General features: G+C 40.5%; 1 protein-coding gene across 3 annotated transcripts in view; it reads right to left on the bottom strand.

Annotated features, from left to right (window-relative positions):
* LOC149807084 (mitochondrial enolase superfamily member 1-like) overlaps positions 1-22,800 on the bottom strand; it is a 53,823-nt gene that overhangs the window by 20,562 nt on the left and 10,461 nt on the right. For all 3 annotated transcript variants that reach the window (XM_089961713.1, XM_089961703.1, XM_089961695.1), the window contains exons 2-5: positions 4,671-4,773; positions 2,295-2,410; positions 1,854-1,940; positions 1,233-1,259 (exon numbers count right to left, since the gene is read on the bottom strand). In XM_089961713.1, coding sequence (XP_089817839.1) covers positions 1,233-1,259; positions 1,854-1,940; positions 2,295-2,390 — 210 coding nt within the window. In that variant the 5' untranslated portion in view covers positions 2,391-2,410; positions 4,671-4,773. The remainder of the gene's footprint in view (positions 1-1,232; positions 1,260-1,853; positions 1,941-2,294; positions 2,411-4,670; positions 4,774-22,800) is intronic.

Genomic DNA, 22,800 nt, shown 5'->3' with positions numbered 1-22,800 from the left:
TATTTCCCAACATCATGATAGGTTTTAATTGTCAACATCGTGATAGGCTTTAATTGCCAACATCATGATAGGTTTTAATTGTCAGAATCATGATAGGTTTTAATTGCCAACATAATGCTAGGCTTTAATTGTCAGCATTATGATAGGTTTTAATTGTCAACATCATGATAGGTTTTAATTGTCAGCATCAAGATAGGTTTTAATTGCCAACATCATGATAGGTTTTAATTGCCAACATCAAGATAGGTTTTAATTGCCAACATCATTATAGGTTTTAATTACCAACATCATTATAGGTTTTAATTGCCAACACTGCGATAGGTTTTAACTGCCAACATCAAGATATAGTTTATTTCCCAACATCATGATAGGTTTTAATTGTCAACATCATGATAGGTTTTAATTGCCAACATCGTGATAGGTTTTAATTGTCAGAATCATGATAGGTTTTAATTGCCAACATAATGCTAGGCTTTAATTGTCAGCATTATGATAGGTTTTAATTGTCAACATCATGATAGGTTTTAATTGTCAGCATCAAGATAGGTTTTTATTGTCAACATTATGATGGGTTTTAATTGCCAACATCATGATAGGTTTTAATTGCCATCATCATGATAGGTTTTAATTGTCAGAATCATGATAGGTTTTAATTGCCAACATCATGATAGGTTTTAATTGTCAACATCGTGATAGGTTTTAATTGCCAGCATCGTGATAGGTTATAATTGCCAACATCATGATAGGTTCTAATTGTCAGCATCATGATAGGTTTTAATTTCCAACATCATGATAGGCTTTAATTGTCAGCATCATGATAGGTTTTAATTACCAACATTATGATAAGTTTTAATTGCCAACATTGTTCTAGGTTTTAATTGTCAACAGCATGATAGGTTTTAATTGTCAGCATCAAGATAGGTTTTTATTGCAACATTATGATAGGTTTTAATTGCCAACATCATGATAGGCTTTAATTGTCAGCATCGTGATAGGTTTTAATTGCCAACATCATGATAGGCTTTAATTGTCAGCATCGTGATAGGTTTTAATTGTCAGCATAGCAAATGAATTACATATCAACGATAAAATTACAAAAATAAAAGTTAAACTATTTTGAAAATAAATTAAGCCATTCTGAACCGGCACATTGGTAAAAGGAAATACAAAAACAATTTTTAAAATATCTTTCTGTTTATCTGTAAACGGAACTGTTCACATTTTGTTCTCACCATATCCACAAGAAGTTTCCACAAGGGCTGAAAGGAAAATGCGTCGGTTGTTAGAAGAATGAAAATCCTGGAGTAAAAAAAACTATATAAATATAATTATCAAATGAGTGCTTGATATAATTGGTCTCCAGAATGAAAATAATGGAGCAAAAAATCCACAAAAAAACCCCCCTATATAAATATGACTATTGAATGAGTGCTTGCTAAGTCTGGTCTCTAAACTGATAACATATAGAAATTGTGATGTCTGCGAAAACCAGAGAAGAGAAAGCATGAGAATGATCTAATATAGACAATCCACGACAAGGAAGGTACACGTGAGAAATATAGTGCACATTTAAGTGGTAAATATACATTAGAAAATGGTGTATATTCAAGAAAACTGCTATCTTCAAGTCATGAAAAGTTTGTCTTGTGGATTTATTTATTACTTATATGCATATTCATTTATTTTAGGAGGTTTTATATATCTGTTACAGCCGCACCAAACGTTCATGTGCAGTTAATCAATAATTCTTCTGTTGGTTAAATTGGTTATTTGAAAGTTCGTGTTGGTTTCAAAATATAATCACAATATCCATTTTGAAACGACTTTTATTATTTGAACATTGGGACATATACCTTTCCCTCCATTTTCGCCCACAGATCCCACAATGCATTTATTATAGCGGCAACGGCCAAATGGACAACACCTTTCTCTGGGCCCACCTGAAAAACAAATGTAAAAAAAAGGGATGGAGCGCCATAAATGCTGACATGTTATTTATCTATTTGTTTTCTCCTACTTTTTCCAGTCTTTACTATATGAAGCACAAGCTGAACAAATCTTAATGGTATAAATATAAACGAGAATTAAACTGTTCATTATGAGATTCATACTTGTAGTAAGAATGTGTCAATAAAGAAAACAAAATTAATTAATAAAATATTGTATGCCTATTTCTTTTCTCCTTAAATTGATTCATTAAAACAAATAACGTGGCGCAGATTTGTGTAGCACGCATGTCTGATATTGATTAATACACTGCATCCTTTATGGAAGTAATTTATTCCTCACGTTACCCATCTCGCTTGATCTTCGCTCGTTAGTTCTCTCCAGTAACTCCCAAAGTTTCCGAAAATGTCACTCAGTTTCTTTCCTACAACCATCTTCTCCATAAGTCTGATTGCAAAGCACACTGAAATAAAAGTGGCAAATCATCTAACTTTGCCTTATTTTAAAAAAGCGCTGGTCCTAAAATGGAAACACACGGAATTATTTAAAAAATCGCTAGTTCAAAACGGAAATACATGGAATTATTTAAAATGAGCGAGTCCTACTATGGAAATACATGGAATTATTTTAAAAAGCGCTAGTCCATGGAAATACACGGACTTATTTTTAAAAAAAGAAAGTGCGAGTCCTGAAAGAGGTAATACACAGCGTACAAATGAGTATCTGACAAATGTTTCACGTACACATGCACGTGTACATATTATCAACATCAGCCCCAATTAAAATTCAGCTTCACCATCTGCTGGTATATGTGTTGTATTACAATTTTATATATTAAGTATAAAAAAAGTTCTCGACTTCATGATACTGAGAAATATAGAACTGATCTAATTAATTTTGAATAATTTCTTTTCACATTCACCTTCAGTTATTGTGCTAATTCAATTATAACAATTAATTGATGATCTTGATATTTGTCTCAGGTAAGAAAACAAAAAACATGGGTGAGAATAATAGGTTCCAACAAATGCACGTTTGTGAAATGGATAAATCCCATCCGAAAGTTTGGTCCTATAGAAGGAATGATTCACGGATTTTCTAACAACAAATTCGCATCTACAAGGATACAATATCCTTATTCCACATCGAAGCATACGGTCAGTTTTTGCTCTCGCATTTCGCACTAAGAAATAGTGTCGGAAAAAAAGACGGTGTGTCATTAGGATTGAGAAATACTGTGTATTTTCTGTAAGTATTTACCACTCAGATATGGCATGCACAGTTGTAATTTGCAACAAGGAATTTTTTGTAAGTAAGATGACTGTTAATAGGTTGACATTTTTCTCCTTTCTATTACTAAAACCGCATTCGTGAATTCATAAACATAATCTCATCTATGGTGTCAAAAAGTGTACTTAAGTAGGATAAAACTCACATGTATATAGGAATCAAATAAATAAAGTTCCTAAGCTCCGGTAATATCAACATATACTTTTTTTTGTGCCAAATTATAAACTAGAGTTCGAAGTCATAATAAATATCCAAATGTTTTAGCTTTGGTTCTGCTGTATAGCCACCTCCATGAATGCACTCTTAATTTGAAACCTTCGTTAACATCTTTTCAACGTCCTAAAACATGCCAGATATGATCACCCTCCCTCAATCGGTGTAGATGAATTACATACCACTATCCCCTCCTCCTCTAATGGTTGCGTATGGGATACGAAACCTTCTTTGTTGTTATGAACACATTTCATTTATATAATAAAACATCATACAAAATATGATCACTCTCCGTCTGTGGGTATAGAATAAGTTTAGGTTATGAGAAAAACTGGCGGATAGAAGGACGGACAGACATGAACTACCACAAAATATGCGCAAAAGTGTGAGTATATAAAAAATCTGTATAATATGGCGAGTCCTATAAAACTGTGGTACAGGCTCTGTGACAGTTTTAACAGGGTGTTTTTTTTTCGAGGCTTATTTCCTTTAATGTTTTAGTACAAGTACCATCTTTTAGGTATTTTGTTCACCTATACGAGTTCTTTTCCAACGTTAATTCTTGCACTGGATTTGTTTGTAATGCCCTTCTGTCACCTGTATCACATTTAAAGTATTGTTTCAGAAATTACGGGATTTTGATCGAAAAACAGAAACGTTAACATATAGATTGCGATATACTGGGTGTTGTTCTGCTCTACACCGGTGATTTGACCAAGAGCAACATAACTAATAGAAATCATCCACCTTCATACAAATACTAGAAATAGCTGATAAATGTAGTTTATTGTTGAAAAAGTTCAGAATATAATTAAAAAAGAAAATAAATCATTTTTTATCGAAGTAAGGAACCAGACTTTAATTTCTTAAAATGAAACAAAACATTTGCCTTATAATTTAATAAATATATTTTTGTTCTTGAAACAGAACATACTCAATATTGACATGAAAATTTGTATTTTTGGTTTTAAAAAATACTTCTTAAAAATTCAGAACGATTTTACTCATTGAGCATTATCTTTTGATCATAATAGAAAAGATGTTTACGTTGACTAATTCGTTCTATTTGATCGAAAAACTAATTTAGAGCGAAGCCGTTGCAGATAAATATTATTGAAATGATGGTCTTTGAAAAATGGTTCAAACTTAATGGCTAGGATGACTTCCATGTTTTCGATTTTCTATGGGTCAAGTGCCTCCTGTTTGCAGAATGACCCTACCTATCTCATTGCCTTTTCCTAGTGTAAAGGTAATGCCATGTCCTTGTAGATCCGAGTCCGTGTTCAGTATCACATAAGGGCAGGAGTAATCCGGACTCTTGTGCTGAAATATTTGGAGAGAAAAAAAACACAATTACACTTCTACCTGTTTCCATTTTCTAACTGTGGAGGACATTCCGTGTCCCTAAACGCGTGAAAGGTCACAGTATGATAGTGTGCAAGAAAACTTAAAGTTACTGATATTGCCTTCACTAATTGATGTTATTAATACCTCTCTCTCATCAGGTGAATGAATTGCCCACTGAACTTAGACACAAAGACACAATGATCCCATTCAAGAGTGCTCACAAAACTCACTTATTTCGACTGCAAGAACAAACTTAAAGACCTAATAATGTTTCCTACATTAAATATTCTCAGCATGTTTTTTATGTTTCTAAGTTCATGGTGTTTGTTTTTGTAATCATATCATCATATGTTTTTTTATCTTATAGGTGTTGTCTAATATTGTAAAGCGCTTAGAGCTTCTAAAGATTAGGCGCTATACAAAATCCTCTTTGTTATTATTAATTTTATGCAGTCTGATACCGCCTCAACGATGTCATTTCTCGTGGTTACAACAGACTCAAAGTAAAGAAGTACTCTTCAGGGACAGTTTGCATAACAAATAAGTACCAAACAAGACTTTAGCACATGAAAGCACGTGTTAGTGGGGTTTCAAACTGAAGATCGGACTAACGGTCAAAGCAATGGTGCGATGAAATTTGACAAGTCAGGAGTGACTGCGGTTAAACGGTCAACAGGAGCTCACCTAAGAAATTCTGCTTTACTTCGACAACAATTAAGTCGCATGTGCATTTAACAAGTTATGGATGTTCATGGACCGGCATCAAACACTGACACGGGTCTGCACATTTCCCACCACGACTACAGTACGTTCTTCCCGATTTATTAATTTGTGTTGGAACACCTAAAGTTGTTTAAGCAATGCCTGGTCGACATGAACTTTCGTTCACATGTATGTGGGCCTATTCCCACCGCCACTGATAGTTACATATACCTTGCTGCGATTCACTCCGATAGGTTTTTCATCTGGTAGGGTACAGGTGGCCAAATAAGGGTCATTGTAACGTGGTAACTGAACCTGTTACGTTTTCAAATAATACTGTCCTATCACGAAATTAATGCTGGCCTTGGGCAAGAGCAGTTTGCGAAAAAAAAGGAGCGCAATACGAAATGACAGCACGGTCACACTTAGGTTTCTCCGACAAAGTTAACTGGAATCGTCCCCGTGTGGATTCCCCAAACGTAAACTGATCAACTTAATGCAGCCAAGCAAAAGAATATATAGGTGACATTAAAATTATTTAAGTTAGAAGTGGTACAAATTCAAAGACTAGTGCAATGTTTTTATTCCTCGCAGCTATTCAAGTATTATAAGCGATTGGGGCTTCCGTGTTTGCAAAAAAAAAAAAAATGCATTAGAAGCAGATGAAACTGCATCCGAAATGCCTTAATAAAGAGGCAAATGGAGGCTGAAAAGTTTCGAAGAAAGGAAAAGTCTTCAATTACCGGAACGACTTGCAGAATACTCTCAGGCAGAAGTCTTTGACTACATGGTACGACTTGCAAAAGACCACGCCATTACCTAAATTCAATTTACTACCATAGCGAAGTTAGTCAAGCGTTTCCGATGTGTACGGGATAAACACAGAGTCAAAGGCTCTAAGGCGATGATTCCATGGACAAAGGAAATCGGCATCATTCATCTGGATTTGACAACAAGGCCTGGCACTCATTTGATATCAGTATCATACGTTGTAACACCTCGACATCTTTTGTATTTTCACATGTACAGACTTGCACTTGAACTTGTTGACTAATTATATAGACTTCAAAGTCGTCTTCTGTTGTATTATTCGGAGATACCGTTGCCAACTCGAATGGAAAATCTAGTATGTGGACATCTTTTAGTTGAGGCGTTTCGTGCATTCGAGCGTTCGCCAGCCCCGCAAGTTCTTTTTGATTTTACCTTGTCACTAAGAAAGTACGCTTAATAGTATACGAAATTACTGTTATTAACATTTACGGACGCTTAGTACAAGAACTCAACGCGACCTTGGTATTGATCTTACCAGGCTTGTTACCAAAGCAGATATTTGACTTAGTGTACCAGCCATGTTGTTGTTGACGTTGACCCGGGCGAGCTCCTAATAGTCCAAGATCAAACTGGAAACTTAAAGCGTCTAATGTGGATAGTCAATGTGTCTTGAATGTACGATACGCAGGCGCAAAATAGCCTGGCCGAAATTAATCAAATCGGACGAATCTAAGTCTCTTTATATCGTTTACATCTATCAAAAGCTACGTCCATAAAACTTTCATAAAACACAGCTGAAAGAATATTAACTTTCGAAGCAGAGAAAAACAATGCGTAGTAAATGGTGGACTTGTTTTCGACTTTGTCGGGGGAAGTTTTGATGCACCTACGAGTCGCATCTTAAAGGTACGCAAGTCCAAATCAATCTTGTTTACCTTAGCAGGAACTAAACGCGTGTGTGGTTCAATAACAATAAACGAAATACAAGCGACTTGATGCTCTGCTGACCTCTGTCATCGATGGTAATGATGCAAGATCTTTCACATTTACACTAGGAGGGTCGTTTGTCGCCGGAGATGAGATTCAGTTTGAAGGATTCAACATCTGTCCGGATGGTACTTAAACGTTTTTGCCGTTTGTGGTTTTGATTAGATTTACCATTACATATAAGTGATGGATACTGAATGCGATGATGATGTTGAGGAATTTGCAGACGGAGTGTTTGACCGGTTGAGAATGCTAATACTGATAACAGTTTTGTTCCACTGGCCCATGAATATCTGCTTCAGACTGGTGCTACCAAGCCCGCTAATAAGCTCAAGTATAATCTAAGCAACGACAAGATATAAACTGATCGTTGGAACCACCTTGATGCATCATTACCAACTCGAGACCAACTTAGGGTCTTAGCATTATCACATGAAAATGCCAGATTAAATGACACGACACCGTCAGACGTACAATCAGCAAAAGACTGTTTCTACAACGATGAAGTAAAATTCACAGCGGAATCCTCTACGGTTGCTTTCCCCCCGCGATTATGTTAAACCAAAAAAAAAAAAAACCAGATAAGAAGAGAATAATCTTGATGGTAATTCAACAAGACGCGTTTTGTTAGAGTACATTTCTTTACGAAAACTGTCATTAGAGGAACAAAGTTGAAGGTGTAATTGCGTTGTTTCTAATCAACTTGGTGCCAAACCACGGGGACATATATTTACCAGAGAATTAAATGTTCCCCCGAATATATTTTTATGATTGTATGATGGTTGTAAGAATCAAGAAAATTGCTTGGTTGGAAGTGTGAGTGCGTGTTGCAGGTGAACAAGGCCTGCCTGTAGCGTAATTAGTCTCCACGATAACCAGGATAAGAAGAGAACAATCTGGATGGTAATTCAACAAGACGCGTTTTGTTAGAGTAACATTTCTTTACGAAATGATGGATACTGAACGCGATGATGATGTTGAGGAACTGTAATAGGCATTCAAAGTTATTGACACGAAAACATAGTCGAAGCTGAACAACAGCTGCGAGACGAAATCACAAAGTGAACTGCGACTAATCCTGAAATACAAACGTGTGTGTGTGGTTGAGATTATATTTGCGGAGTAACCACCGCGACCACTGTAGGTCTTGATGTTGCTGAAATTCTGCCTACAACAACTATCACATATACACCTATCAAATTTGTTGTTGGGGGTATATCAATAGCAACTGTATCGATGGAGGTGCTGGTAAAATAATCTCGTTACCACTACATTTGCGAATAGTGTCTATTCGGAACTTCTCGTGGCGCACAAAGGAGTCTACTCACTATGTATTGAAGATAAAACGATTAACATGAATTCGACACCGTGTTGGTGGAAATGGCAAATCACCGAACACATATGCAGAAACGGGGCATTAACGATCCTGATTTAATCGAGCAAATGTTTCCCAGTCCCTGTTATGAGGTGCTTCATGAGCACTTCACTTATGGGGCTACACAAAGTTTTCGGAATCATAATCGTCACTTGTATGGTTTCGTAACAAAGTGGTAGCCACAAAGCAGTATGATGATAGTGGTTTGTATAGTTACTGATCAAGGGCAAAGCCTTTTACCCCAAATGATTATAACTTTGCCAAAGAGGGTAGATAGGAAAGGACCTTCAGTAATAAAAATCCAAAATGGCTATTGTGATACTACTGGTTACTTCCAAAAAATACTAATATTAAACCCTAACGGCCATGGCATCTGAATTTCTAACAATTATATATCAATGGATATTTCGCGACCTCTGAATTTACAAGCATCAGAAACTGATGGTAGCTCATTCATAGAAACAGGAGATATTTTCTTTCCTTCAATGATTACTGTCTCAAGTTATGGATCAGTTTGATGGGACTTAGTTAAGAAGTACTTCTATCGGATAAACCTTGTACATGTACCAAATTTACAAGGGTCATTTTGAAGAGAGAAAAACAAACAATTCGCGTTATATCTGTCAGTTGGTCGGTATTAATAAATTTGTACTTTCATGTGGGATATGTGCTCCAAAGCGTGAGATGACAGTAATCGGTAAAGGCGAGCGCTTCAGAGTACTCTGCCACCCGTGGCCCCTTACGCAGATGAGATATAGTGCTTTGTGCAACCCTTGTATTGTATACAGCTTATACGTCACTTGCAACAGCGTTCATACACAGCACTAAGTGGAACTGTACATTTTGTACGTCACATTTACTCCAGGATAATTCTATATGCAGTATGGAAGGAATACAAAACATAACTGGTGCTGTCGGGAATCGACGAATCATGTACTCATAGTACCTGACTAAAGTTCTGGACCAGCAAGGCAGGCTATTTGTTATAATATTCACACACCCTCCCGTTTGTTTGTGCCACTTAAAGATCTTGAAAACGAAAAGGCTCCAAAGATATAAAAATTGCACAAAACTTAGCCATTTCATTCCTTGATCCATAAGTTCTAACCTGATTGTCTCGGGGCTGGGGGTGGGAATGGGGGAGTAGTTATGTGGGACGATTCAGCCTCAATGGGAATTAGCATTACAGACCCCCCTGGGACTGTTTAGCCTCAATGGAAATTTAACATTAACCACCCTGGGACTGTTTAGCCTCAAGGGAAATTTAACATGGACGAAAAATCGTGGGACTGTTTAGCCTCAAGGGGAATTGAACATGGGAATATGGGAATAAACAGGGTGGGACTGTTTAGCCTCAAGGGCAATTGAACAATGGTAAAAAAGTCTTGGGTCACTCTATTTTTAAAAAAAAAAATAAAAAATAAAAAACAAATGGGGTAGGCAATGGAAAGTCAATCTCTTTTCGAGAAATGTGGGTGGCCCTGAAAAGGGCCTTTGGGTTTCTTCTTCTTCTAATTTCTTCTATTTCTCCACCAACTTCTTATTTTCTGTCCTACACTCTTTCTCTTCTTACCTTTCTTTTCTTCCTTTTTTTCTCTTCTTTCTTCTTCTCCTCTTCTTTCTTCCTCTTCTCATTTTCTTCTTCCTTTTCAATTTTCTCGTTCCATACTCTCATCCTTATCCTTTCCTCTTCATCCTCCTTCTCCTCCTTTATTTCTTTCATCACAGCACTTATCATTTCCTTTACTTTTCTTAAGTTGTTAATCTCCATCTTCACTCGATGTGGGCTATAAGAATAGTGATCCTCGTTTAACCTCACTAACATTTGCTCCATCATACCCAAATTGTCCATGACGTCTTGCAATGTTTTCATTTTATCAAGCTGGTTCGAAGCTATCTTCTTTTTTATTCTTTGTAGAATGGTTTGAACGACGAATACTGTGGGTTCTTATAGTGAAAGCGCGGACGTGATGGAAAACATCCCCCTAAGACATAAAATTGATATTACCTAGATCATGACCAAACAACGCGCGGACGTGAAGGAACACATCCCCTACTTTTCTCATTTCATATGATCTACTATCCACATACGTGAAGCAGCAATAAACTAACCAAAATCTACCATTCACACAAACCAAGCATCAAAATCAAATCCTATTCAAACCCCTAATCTACTATCCACACACGCAAAGCATTAAAATGAAACCCTAATCTACTATTCACACTAACCTATGCTAGCGCTTATTAACACACAATCATATACATTAACTTATACACTCACACTATGAAAAAGAGTCAGTGTTTATATTCACACTACTCTACATACACACATTGGCAAATCGATTGTTATTTCTTTTCTAGAGTATTGGGTAGCCCTGAAAAGGGCTGTTTGTTTTTGAACTCCAGTGACACCTGGTTAATGATAGCACCTTCCAGGCCTGACACCACACACACATCTTCTTCCCCAGTCTCCTTTTACTTTTTTTCTTGAAAGCGCAGAGGGAGGATGATTGGCTTCAGCACCCCAATCCTCTGTCTCTGGTATCTTGTAAGCCATCCTCTCTCCTATTTTCTTTTCCTCCTCTTCAATCTGTCTTCTCTCCTCCTCTTCCTTCTTTATTCTTTCCTCTTCTACTATGGCCTCCGCGGCCAGTTCATTTAACAGGCGCCTGACATATTCCAGATGTATCTGGAGTTCAAGAAGTTTGCTTAATCTGGTATTCATTGTCTTGTTAACGAATGAACAGGGTAGCTAGACTGCCCAGCGAGTTTCAATTTATACTGAAAGCGCGGACGTGATGGAAAACATCCCCCTTAAACAAAATTGATCTTACCTAGATCATGACCAAACAACGTGCGGACCTAAAAGAAACACTCACTCACTTTTTTATACTACCCATTACTAGTTTAAAAATTTTCATTAATCACTTCAATATACTATCCACATACGCAAAGCAATCAAACCGCAAATCTACTCTCTCCACACCTCAAACAGCAAAAAAAAAAACATGATCTTAATCTACTATCCACACAAACGTACGTGAGCACTTACAAACACACAATCATATACACAAACACATACACTCACACTATAAAAAAGAGTTAGTGTTTATATTCACACTACTCTACCTACACACATTGACAAATGGATTGTTATTTCTTTTCTAGAGTATTGGGGTAGCCCTGAAAAGGGCTGGTTTTTTTGTTTGCTATGGCAATCTTTTAGTTTCTAAGAATGCGACGTCCTCTGAGGATAGACTTTCTGACGATAGGTCTGCTTCTTCGGAAAGAGAAGAAGAACTCTTTGGTGTCGATACGACAATCGACAAAGCCTCTGTCAGCTTCAGGTTGCTGCTGCTGCTGCTGCTGCTGTTGTTGTTACTGTTGCTGCTGTCTCTGAAGTCTGTACTTCTCTTTCCATTCTTCTTTCTCCCTGTTCACTTCTTCTCTGAAGAGCTCTTCTATCAGGTCTTCAGTGACTTTTAACATTCTCACATCTCTATCTCTTCTGGCTTCGGTATCAGACTGTCTCTGACCCTATGCAAATTCACGTAGGCTTCGTTTAGCTTAGCTAGTTTGGAGCACATCTTCGTAGGAGGATGAGTCGACAATGGATGGTTAGACTGAAAACTACCCCGGTTCTTAAAGTCAAAGCGCGGACGTGAAGGTAAACATCCCTCTACGGTTTTCGAGCCGCAACGTTCAATGAGTGTCATGAGAGGGATAGTAAGAAGTCAAAGAGCATGAATCAACATTCTTATAGCCAAACAAAAGACAAAGGCATTTTTTTTCAAAACACAACATTTTTTCATTCCAAATTACTTAACACTAACAAACAACTCTAACATTTTTAACAATATACCTACAATATAACATCAAACATTTTTTTTTCAAATCACAAACATTTTTTTCAATTCACACTCTACTTTAAACAGGGCTGACAACGTTGTGAATGAAATTGTGATTTCCACTGTTGGAAGTCATTAGGCCATTGATGAACACTACGTTTTCTAGCTTGAGACAAAATATAAGCATAATGGTCACAAAACCATCGATCTACTTTCACATCATTTCTAGAAGAACGAGGATCAAAATGAGTCACTAAATGTTCTAAGGAATAGCCCAGGCTGCGATGATGCAGAAAATACACACAATATTGTCCACACACCAAGGAATCTGTGCCTTGTAATTTCACATTATTGAATCGGGTAGTCTGAGCATTTCTTCTCATAAAGTCAATGATATCGTCTTCCAAAGGGGGCAATCCGTACGAATCGAAATATTCCACACATCCTTCTTGAGGAAAGTAAACGGCTACCCAGTGGGTTCCTGGGAGATGACTGTCGTCTGTGTTGATCACATAAGCTAGATGGTCTTGAGGTTTGCGATGAGGGAGTTCATCTTTAGCACAGACGACAGGATTCCAAGAAGACGTATACGAACTGTGGTTCAAAAGGTAATAAAGTTCCCAGGTATCCATGTTTTGTTTTTTTCCTCTTCACAGGCAATAATAAGTCGTCAATTCGATCCTGACTTTTTGCTTGAAAATGTCTGACAAATAACCGTTTCTTCGTTTCGTCTCCTCACTCTGATTCAGGAGAGCTTCGATACGATCGATCTCTTGAGTGGTTAATGGTGGACAAGAATGTTCACGCAAGTCTTTATACCACTGATGTAACACGACTTCGTCCGAGATGAGACTCCAAGCTTCGTCCAGATACTCGTCCAATTTTTCTTCTTGACTCAGCATCAGTCATTTATCGTGTTGAATTTGACTGGGATGATCGTTTTGACATCCATAGCACCCTTTCTTGATCAATTTCGTCATTTTTTCGACCAAGTGTTTGGCAAAACAGGAGACTAAATGGGCTTCTTGTTCTGGCCATCTTGACTTCATCATGATAACTTCTTCTTTTTCCACGGTCTCCTCACATTTCATCTCCAAAGTTTCTCCACTAGGTAAAGAGGGATAACAGTCTTCCATGGCTTCTAATAATCTAGAACGACTTCTCTCAAACTGTTAATTCCTATCGTATTATCGAATTCTGCATGTCCCTCGTCGCTGCCTTGGTCTGGAGTGAAATCGAAAGCCCACAAAGCATAGACTCCTGCATAATCGTCGTACGTAATACCGTGACTGGTGTTGGTTCCTAACTGTCCGGTGGCTTCGTACAGGGACAAGTACGACCTCAAGTAATTCTTCTTCCTATCACTAAAGTCAGGTTCGAAAGGTCGGGTACACAAGGTCTTGCAATCACGACTGACTTCAATCTTCGACACATTGTTATGTTTAAACTCAAAAGGATTTTGATGGTAGGCTCCGCTGAAGGCTGCATTGCTTACGATGCCAAGGATTAAACGTTTGGGTAGCTGTCCTTGGAACAGATGATCTTCGATGATAGATCGCAGTCCAGTAGAAATGGTGAACGTTTTCACTTCTACGCGTCGGATCGGATACTTGGCGGTCGCTCTGCTCAACGTCTGACTGATGTCGTTTCCCACTTTAGGTAACACTTCCACACGACGCACGTAAAGTCGGGCTTCTTGAATGATAGTTTTGTAAGAGGTATCAGCCATCAAATGGAATGCAGCACTACTACGATTCAGTCTCAGGCGGACATCCACTCCGTTCAGCAAATACTTTTCTTGCAACCACATGTCCAAATGCAAACGATCCATCAGTTCTAAACTACGACTTTGCTTGATTTTCAGTCGTCGAGCTATATATCCCGCATTGTGAGGATTGTCATCTTCTGGTGCAATAGCTAGGTCGGTAAACGTGGTTGTACCCGCTGTGTCAGGTTTCTATACCACGCAAGCATCCAAATGAGTATTCTTGGCCTCTTTTCCGTACGTCAAGAGATTTTCCAGGTAGGCGCGATAAGGGTAAGTATCCATGCTGCTGCTGACTAGTTTGTTATTCAAGTACAGATCCACTAAGCTGAACAAAGAATGCATGAAATTGTTGACGGGAGCTACTTTGTCATTGAGTCCTGAAGGAGTGCTGTCCGCTTTGATCACTTGGACTTTCAAGTACAAGTAACTGCTATTCAGATTGATGTAATCTTCGGGCTGTCCTTTGATTTCAAACTCGATGGGAGCGGAATCCGTCAAAGAGGAGACGGGATGAAATTCCACCCACTGGGATTCTTCCATGGTCATCATGGTGGGGGGCATGGAAAACAGATCCAGTTCCGACTTGGAACAAGCGCAAGATTCTCGGTGCATCATTTTTTTCTATGTCTCAATAATCGAAAACGTCTAAGTCTCGAACGGTTCTTCTTTTCTTTGTCTTTCTAGCTTTAGTCGTGTGAAGTCTGGTGAAAGGGTGTTTTCTTCGTCGTCTCTTTCTGCCTTGTCCTTGCTGAATGCTTGACTCGGTAGCGTGCAGGGTATTTATAGGTGTGTCTCGTCGGCCCAAAAGGTCTTTACCCGTTTGCAACAAGACATTTTTGCCTGCTCTCAAGAAAGCTTCTTTGGGGTTTTGTTTGTCGATGATGACATTTTGGAGAAATTCTTTACCGTGTGTCAGTGCCGCATCTTTCAAGGCGTGCAATCCGCGTGTCACCATCGGTTTCAAAGCCGATCTTAACATATCTCCTAAACCGTGTCCCCGCTGTCGAGCAACCCCTCGGTACACTGGATACATGACTTACGAGTCGTGAGAGAACCGTTTTCGAAAATGGAGTTTCACCGTGACTTTTCCTTTGTTGAATGGAATATTTTGTCCCAGATCTCCTTTTATAGCAATGTTGACCGTGTCCAAATAAGACTTGCTGACAGGCAAATAGTGAGGATGTACAAATTCGCGGTGAATGTGGTAAGTGTTTCCACCTTCCTCGTCAGCGTTCGTGGCAGAATCTACTTTGAAAGGAATGACACGCAGTAACGGTACGGAGGTGTGTCCCACCACGTTATACTCCACCACATCGGAGTACACAAACATCAAATTCAGTCCTTGGTTCAGTTCTACCGGGGCACGAAATAACTTGCTAAAAGACTCGTTGTCGTAAATGACTGGTAATTCGTTTTTCTTGAGCATGGTCATTCTCATGTCCATGTCTCCGTCCAACATGTCAAACAATTCAGGACAAAATAAAATGGACACGATTTTACTCCGGTCAAATTTCATCAACAAGCGACGAGCTGCTTTGTGGTACTCCATGGTGACACTTTTTTGGGCACTTTCCAAAGCTTTCAGAAACACGACATTAAATCTGGAGGTAATGGTGCTGACCAAATGTTGACCACTAAAATAATAGCCTGGGGGAATCAACAAGTGGTAGGACCACTTTTGAGTTTTGTCATCATAGCTTTTATTGTCATATTTGACATGGGCATTCAAGTACCTTTGCATTTGCTCGTCATGAACTTCCACCGTAAAAAAAATTTTGATTGGGAAGGACATTGAGGACTTGGGTCGGGTGAATCATTTCTACTAAAGCCACTTCCCAATGGGCTTCGTGATCTAATGGGATGGCCTGAGATAATTTGGCCGTGTAACAGCACGTGTTCTGGGGAAAAAACCTCCATGGAACTGTCACTGGGTAAGGTTAAGTAAAATTGGTTTTGGTGACTCATAATTCCAGAGTTCTGTGGCTGTCCGAGGGCTTACTGGACGTCAGAAGCGTGTCACCGCCCAAAATGGGGTTGTTGTTGTTGTTGTTATTGGAGTGGTGACTGGCACTGACACTGGACACTAGGTTCCCGTGGTTCCCGTTCGAGAAGAATTTCAGGGAGGGATTGGGAAGCAGGTAACCGATGCAACTGCTCAATAAAATGGTCCACAATTGTTTGTCTCCTTGTTGCAAACTCAAATTGGCGATGGCTGCCCCGATGACACAATACACCACGAAGATTTGGCAGAAAAAGACGATTTGCGTTTTAGGCACACGTTCTCCACACCACACCCACAAGGGTTGTTTTTGTAAATCTTGCACAGAAGAACTGGGTGAAGGAGGAGTGGTCGACGTAGCTGCGTCTGTGTGAAAGGGCATGATGGTCACTTCTTTTTATAGTCGATGACTTGCGAAGCGTCGATCCAAGAATCAAAACTGGATGGATATCCTTTCCAACGTACTTTGACTTCTTTGACACGTCGTTTGCCCACTTTACGGGTTCTGCGTTCGAGAATGCTTTCGATGTCGTACACGTCTTCTTTTTTGGTGACACGTTGTAACTCGGGCAAATAAAACGTTTCTTTGAGCACTCCTCCGTTCATGTCTTCCAATTTATAGACGGCAGGATGACGGGCATGCACTCGTCCAGTGACACGAAACAATTCGGTCGTCCAGTTAGGTAAGTAACCTTTGTCGAAAGTGCGTTAGGTTTTGCCAATGCGTACCCAATCTCCTACGGCCAACTCTCCACTTTTCTTGGGGACAGCCCTCGTCGGGACGTACCAAACAGGCGCTCAAACACCAGCACTTCGTTCTCGGGAGTCACTTCTTGCGGGGCACGTCCAATGCTTCGATGGTAAGATTGGTTGTACACTTGCACCAGGTGTGGTAAGATGTCGATGTACTTTAGAGTGTGGTGATGCGTAAAATATTTCCACATGCGTTCTTTCAAAGTGCGTTGAAAACGTTCCACGATGCTGGCTTTGGTTTCGGGATTCTCGGTGGTAAAAAAATGAATGTCACGTTTCTTTAATTCTTTTTGGAAAGCTAGGTTCAGAAATTCGGCGCCTTTGTCCGTTTGCCATCGAAGAGGGTGACGACCGCTTTGTTTCAACACTCGTTGCAGGGCTCGACTAACTCGCTGCTCGATTTGGAAGTCAAGGGCACGACCCAGGCAAATTTGGAAAAGACGTCGATGACACAAAACAAATATTTGTTGCCACGATTGTAGCTGGCCAAATGAGAGACATCGGCTAAATCGGCTTGCCATTGATGATCGATGCCTTCCACTCGGGTGCGACTTCTGGAAAACTTGCGTCGAATGGGTTTGTGTAAAGTGTAGGTAGCTTGTTCTTGTAACCATCGTTGCACTTGAGGTAAACGGAGACTTTTCAGTCGCATTTTGGCAGCACGATACAATTTTTGAACTCCTGCGTAACTTGCAGGATGCGAGGGATCGTAGTAAATGCTGGCTAAGACTTTTTCCATTTGTTGGTTGGTGTGGTAATAAGACACCCACTCTTGGAGGATGCTACTCTTTTTCTCTTGGGGTATTTTCTTGGATTGCAATGCTTTGCGTGTGCGACCGGCAATAGGTGTTGAAGAGGAGGATGTGTGAACAGGGGATATCGGTTCTTGTTTCACTTCTGTCTTCACCTTCTTTTTCTCTTGTGATGAAGAAGGGGTGGCCATCATCTTTTTAATCCATCCAATTCTGGAGGTAGGTGGTGTTGTTAACTTGCGTACTTTTTCTGGTGGAGTTTGAAACCCTTCTTCTTCTCCTTTTTCTGTCTTGGTCACTGGTAGTGGTACTGGTGATGGTGCTGGACTTTTCATCAAGGTCTTAAAATCTTTCAGAGTGCGTAGAGCTGTTTCGTTTAAAGCTTTCTGGTGAAAGAGTTGCAGTCGTTGCAAGAGTTGACCGTACTTTTGCGATTTTTCTGTTTCGGACAAATCTTGGCGATCCATCAAGGACTGCAATTCGTGTTGTAACTGGGACATCTCGCTCAAATGGGGATTGGGAGGTAAATGCGCGGTACGTTGTTCTTGCCAACGATGGTATTCCATCCATCGTTTGTAAGGCACTAAAGCTAGTTTTCGTCCTTCCATGGGGTTGTCAGGGGTCGATTCTGAGATCTTGGGACTTCCGAGGGCCTTTTTATCTTTCTCCCACCAGTCCTCCCAACATGGTTCCCAAGACTCCTTTCAGTAAGGGACCTAATAAGATGGGTAAAATGCCTCCACGTTGGACCAACATCTTCTTTTGACGAATGGGAATTTTCTTTTGAACCATTTGGCGAAGAACGTGACGATGTTTGCCTAAGCATTGTTTCTGGTGTTTGGACAAAGGGATCGTGCCTTTCAAGACGTTCAAACAACATTCGCACACGGTATCGATGACCTCTTTGGAGGCTGATTGAATGAGTTTTTTTCATAGAGGTGGAGAAGCTTTGGACAGGACAGATAAGATGTCCCCATGTTTGACTAAACGAGGACGCAGTCCTTTTCTTTTCTCTCCTTGGGGTTGTTTAGAAGAGGGATGTTTTCTGGAGGGTGACATCTTTGAGTCTTCAGGAGCACCAAAAACACTGATACCCCCGACTCGGTCACAGGCCTTTTTTATACTGGAACGCGTCGCCACTGGTTGTCTTTACGTCGTATCAACTTCAGGACAGGCATGACACGTCGTGCAGGGGTACGCAACGGACTAAATCGAGCCAGTTCTTGCTTGGACAAATCCAGTAAACTTTGTAACATGCCCGATCGTTCTTGAACTTTAATTTTGGGAGAAGGTACTTTGTGAGCAGCAGCCACTGCCACGAAATTGGAGGGTCCTGCCACTGGGGAAGTTCTTGGGGTCATCAACGGAGAAGTTCTTGGTGTGATCAGCGTCTCCAAGTACTCTTCAGTTCTTGGTGTCATCAACGGAGAAGTGGATGAACGTGAGGGTGCCGGAGACGCAGTCACCGTCGTGGCAGGTCGTGGTTTGCGAGGGTAAGGTTGCGTCCTGGCCGAAGTGCCTCCCTTGCGACTAGTTTTCTTCTGTGGACTTTTCTTTTTCTGGGGGCTTCTTTTCTTTTTCCGGGGTGGTGTCTGGTCAGAGGAGGGTCCCGCCACTGGAGAAGTTCTCCATGGGGGCCTGGTCTTTTTCTTCTTCTTGGAGCTTCGTTTGACTTTTTTCTTGGGGAGAAGTTTGGGGGCATTAGGATCCCATCTTAAGAGAGAGCGAATGATGACCCCTCCTAGACTACCGCTCCCTCCAGGTTTCAAAATGATTTGTTTTTTGGTTTGAGTGTCGATGCGGGGATCGGCCAGTTGGGTCAAAGCGACTTTGTTTCGATGAAAAAAGCGTTTGGTTTGATGAGGAATCTGAATGATTCCTTGGAGTAATTGACGTGCCGTCTCCGTGAACCATCGTAAGACTTCTTTGAGACTAGCTTCTAAGACACGAGCTCGTATTTGTGGATTTTTTTCTCGACTGATGCCATACAAGGCACGAATCAATTTGACGGGAAGATGCGACTGAAGGGACGTCATGTTCAAAATGTGTGTGAGACAGACGAAAAGTGTCTGAGGTTTTTATAGATTTTTTTTGTGGAATGAAGTTAAGTCGAAGACGGAGACGTGTACAGGACAGGCTCTCCGTCTTGGCACCAGTGGTGAAACAAGTGGGTACGAAATCGCAAATAATCAGGGGTCGTAGGCTTCAAATCGACGAGTAAATAGGCGTGTGGAGTTTGAGTGGCATCGTCGTACGCCTGAGTCAGCCAAGGTGTTCCTAACTGTTTGGCTAAGACTTGCACTTGCGATTTATCTCGAGGGCTTTTAAACAAGACCACGTAATGCGCATTGAGACTGATGGTGCGATGGGCTTTACTTTGTTGAAACAAATTTTGGGTGATGTAAACGACACTGGCATTACGGTGATGCCCTTTGCGCGTGAACCACAGTTTAATTTCTTCTTCGTCTTCTCCTAACATGTCGTCGAAAATGACCAAATGGGTTTGACGGGAGTCAGAGACGATGCCGTCGTCTTCTTTAGGAATGCCTTCCACAAACACGATGGAATCGCCTTGACTTTCTCGCAAGAGGCTGTACGCCGATTGCCACTCTTTGTAACACCACACGATCCGCTGAGGTGGTCGATCGATCAAATGATGTTTATGTTCGATCAAACGTTTGACGAATTCGGTTTTGCCTGAACCGCTAGGTCCAGCAATGAGCATGTTAAAGGGATGGCGAAGATACAAAGCCTCCCAACTGGCACGATCTAAGTGTTCGTCGATGACTTTGACAGTGGAGGAAGAGGGAGCAGAGACAGCAGAGGTAGCCATAGTGTCAGGAATGTCACTTGTGACACGAAAACAAACAAGACGAGAGTTTATATACTTTTTTTCAGAACACATTTATTTAATGTTTTAAACATGAATACGAAAGCCAAAAATACATAAAAGCCAAAGGCTTAAGTACAACGATAAAAGGCACATGAAAATCATTAACGTGGAATAAAAACAAGTGTCTGTACAACATGTTTTGGGTAAAGTTCTGACCAGTTCTATAGGGGGTAAGGTCACACAAGTGTCCTCCCGAAAGGGTCTTTCAGGCATGTCCACGACAGTCCTGTCCTGGGTGACGGGTTCTTCTGGTACCGTCACTAACACAGGTTGAAAAGTGACTTTTTTCCTTGAACAATTCTCGTGCATACTGGGCCACTTCTTGGGTCCAAGCCTCAAAATCCCATTCTTTCCAGGCACGGACATCTGTCCAATGGGGATGTAAGTCACAAGCTACACACACATCGTCATACACGTCTTGGGTAGCTAAAAGTTGACGAATCTTTTTTTCCCGTAGAGGTCGAGAAGTATCCAGATGAAACCGCAAGGCTTTGAGCAAAAGGAGTCTTTCGTGACCATTTAAGGCCATGGGGGTGTGGTAAGTACTGGTCGTAAAGAGTCCACAAGGAATCGGCTGGTAAACGAAATCCTAGAAAACAAGTCACTAAGACACACACCACTTGTCGACCCAAATTGAATGGATACAGTTCTTGTAATAATCGATGGTAATGATCCACGGTTTGAATATAGTCATTGAGTTCCTTCCACGGAATCTGTTGGATTACATGCGATAAAAGTCGTGGCATGGCAGCCTGTTTTTATAGTCTCTTTGTTTCGGAAACAATACACGTACTTTCTAGCTAGAGATCTTCGTTCTCCAGTGGGGAATTTAAATGTTGCATACTGTAACCGAAACGTCAGACTTCGTTTAGAAGTTTCCTCTTCCGCTAAGTAGATTCCACGTAAAATATGTCGGTAATCCTTTACCTTGTCTTCCTCAATGTGTTGTACTAGGTGAATCTCGAAGTAACCAAGTTGATCAACAGGTGGATCATCGGGGGCCTGGAAGTATTGAACAAGGTCTGACCACTGAAACAATTTCTGACGAATCAGTTCTCTTATACCATTCAGGTACCAGTGGTTAAAGATCTGGTGACGTAACGGATGCAACTGTTCTTTACGTTTGACTTGTATTTTGACCAGCTCTCGGTAAATGCGTTCTCTCAACTCCACAGGCAAAGCACGAATGTTCTCGTGTAAAGTATCCATGAACATATTATGGTAAGTTACTTCAATTTCTCGGTCCCACTAAGGGTAAGTAATGACAATTCGGTGACCATCGAGCATGTTCTACGTAGGCCGAATCTTGCGGTTCCCAAGTGACACACCGCAACTGAAGCACTTGACTTTATCTCCTTCGCCCAAGTAGAAAAATCCGGCTCTGGCTAATTCTTCGGGGGTCGGTCCTCCCAGATACTTAGGCCATTTTCCTTTGAACGATTGAAGACGATTTTCAAAGTCACAGTATTCCGACAAACGCACAGGAAACGTACATTCGTATTTCACAGGTTCGTTTCGATGAGGGTTGAGTGACATGGGCAGGAGTTTGCTCAGAGCTGGATGACATCCGTAGGGGGGGGGTAGACGTGAAGGTGAACATTCCTCTTTAAAACGAAACCCAGTAAAATGTCCAAGAGGACGAGCGGCATCGCTTTTGCATCCCTCAGGTTTGACACGCACAGCATCACTTTCCATGATAGGGGTAGTGAGAACAAAGTTCCCATGATGCTTTACGGCATCGCTAAGGTCACAACGTACAGCATCGTACCCATCGCAAGGCTCACAATCGCATTCCACTTCAGAAGTCCACACTTGAATTGTGCCTTTCTAAACTTGTTTTGTGTTTCTCTGAAAGTATTCATCTTGTTCGCTCGGTCTTGGTAGTCCCAATGAACTATCGATCTTGACCATAGCCCCTTTTTATACTAGTCGCAATGCAGTCTCAAGCTTGTACATCGTTCCTTTTTTATGTTTTTTATGTCTTGTTTTGGAAGGTACCGTCTCTAAGGTACCGTCAACATTGTACCGTAATGTCATGGGTGGAAAGGCCATAGAAAGATAAGGGCAGTGCGGAGACCATCGAGTATGTTCCAGAATAGCTGAATCTTTATAGATACATAGATCCATTCGTAACTTCAGGCCACAAGCGAAACAC

This window comes from Sinohyriopsis cumingii, chromosome 1, assembly GCF_028554795.1.
Source record: "Sinohyriopsis cumingii isolate HCF-2022 chromosome 1, ASM2855479v2, whole genome shotgun sequence".
Lineage (NCBI taxonomy): Eukaryota > Metazoa > Mollusca > Bivalvia > Unionida > Unionidae > Sinohyriopsis > Sinohyriopsis cumingii.
Note: the sequence above shows the minus strand (reverse complement) of the source record. Positions and strands in the feature narration are given on the sequence as shown.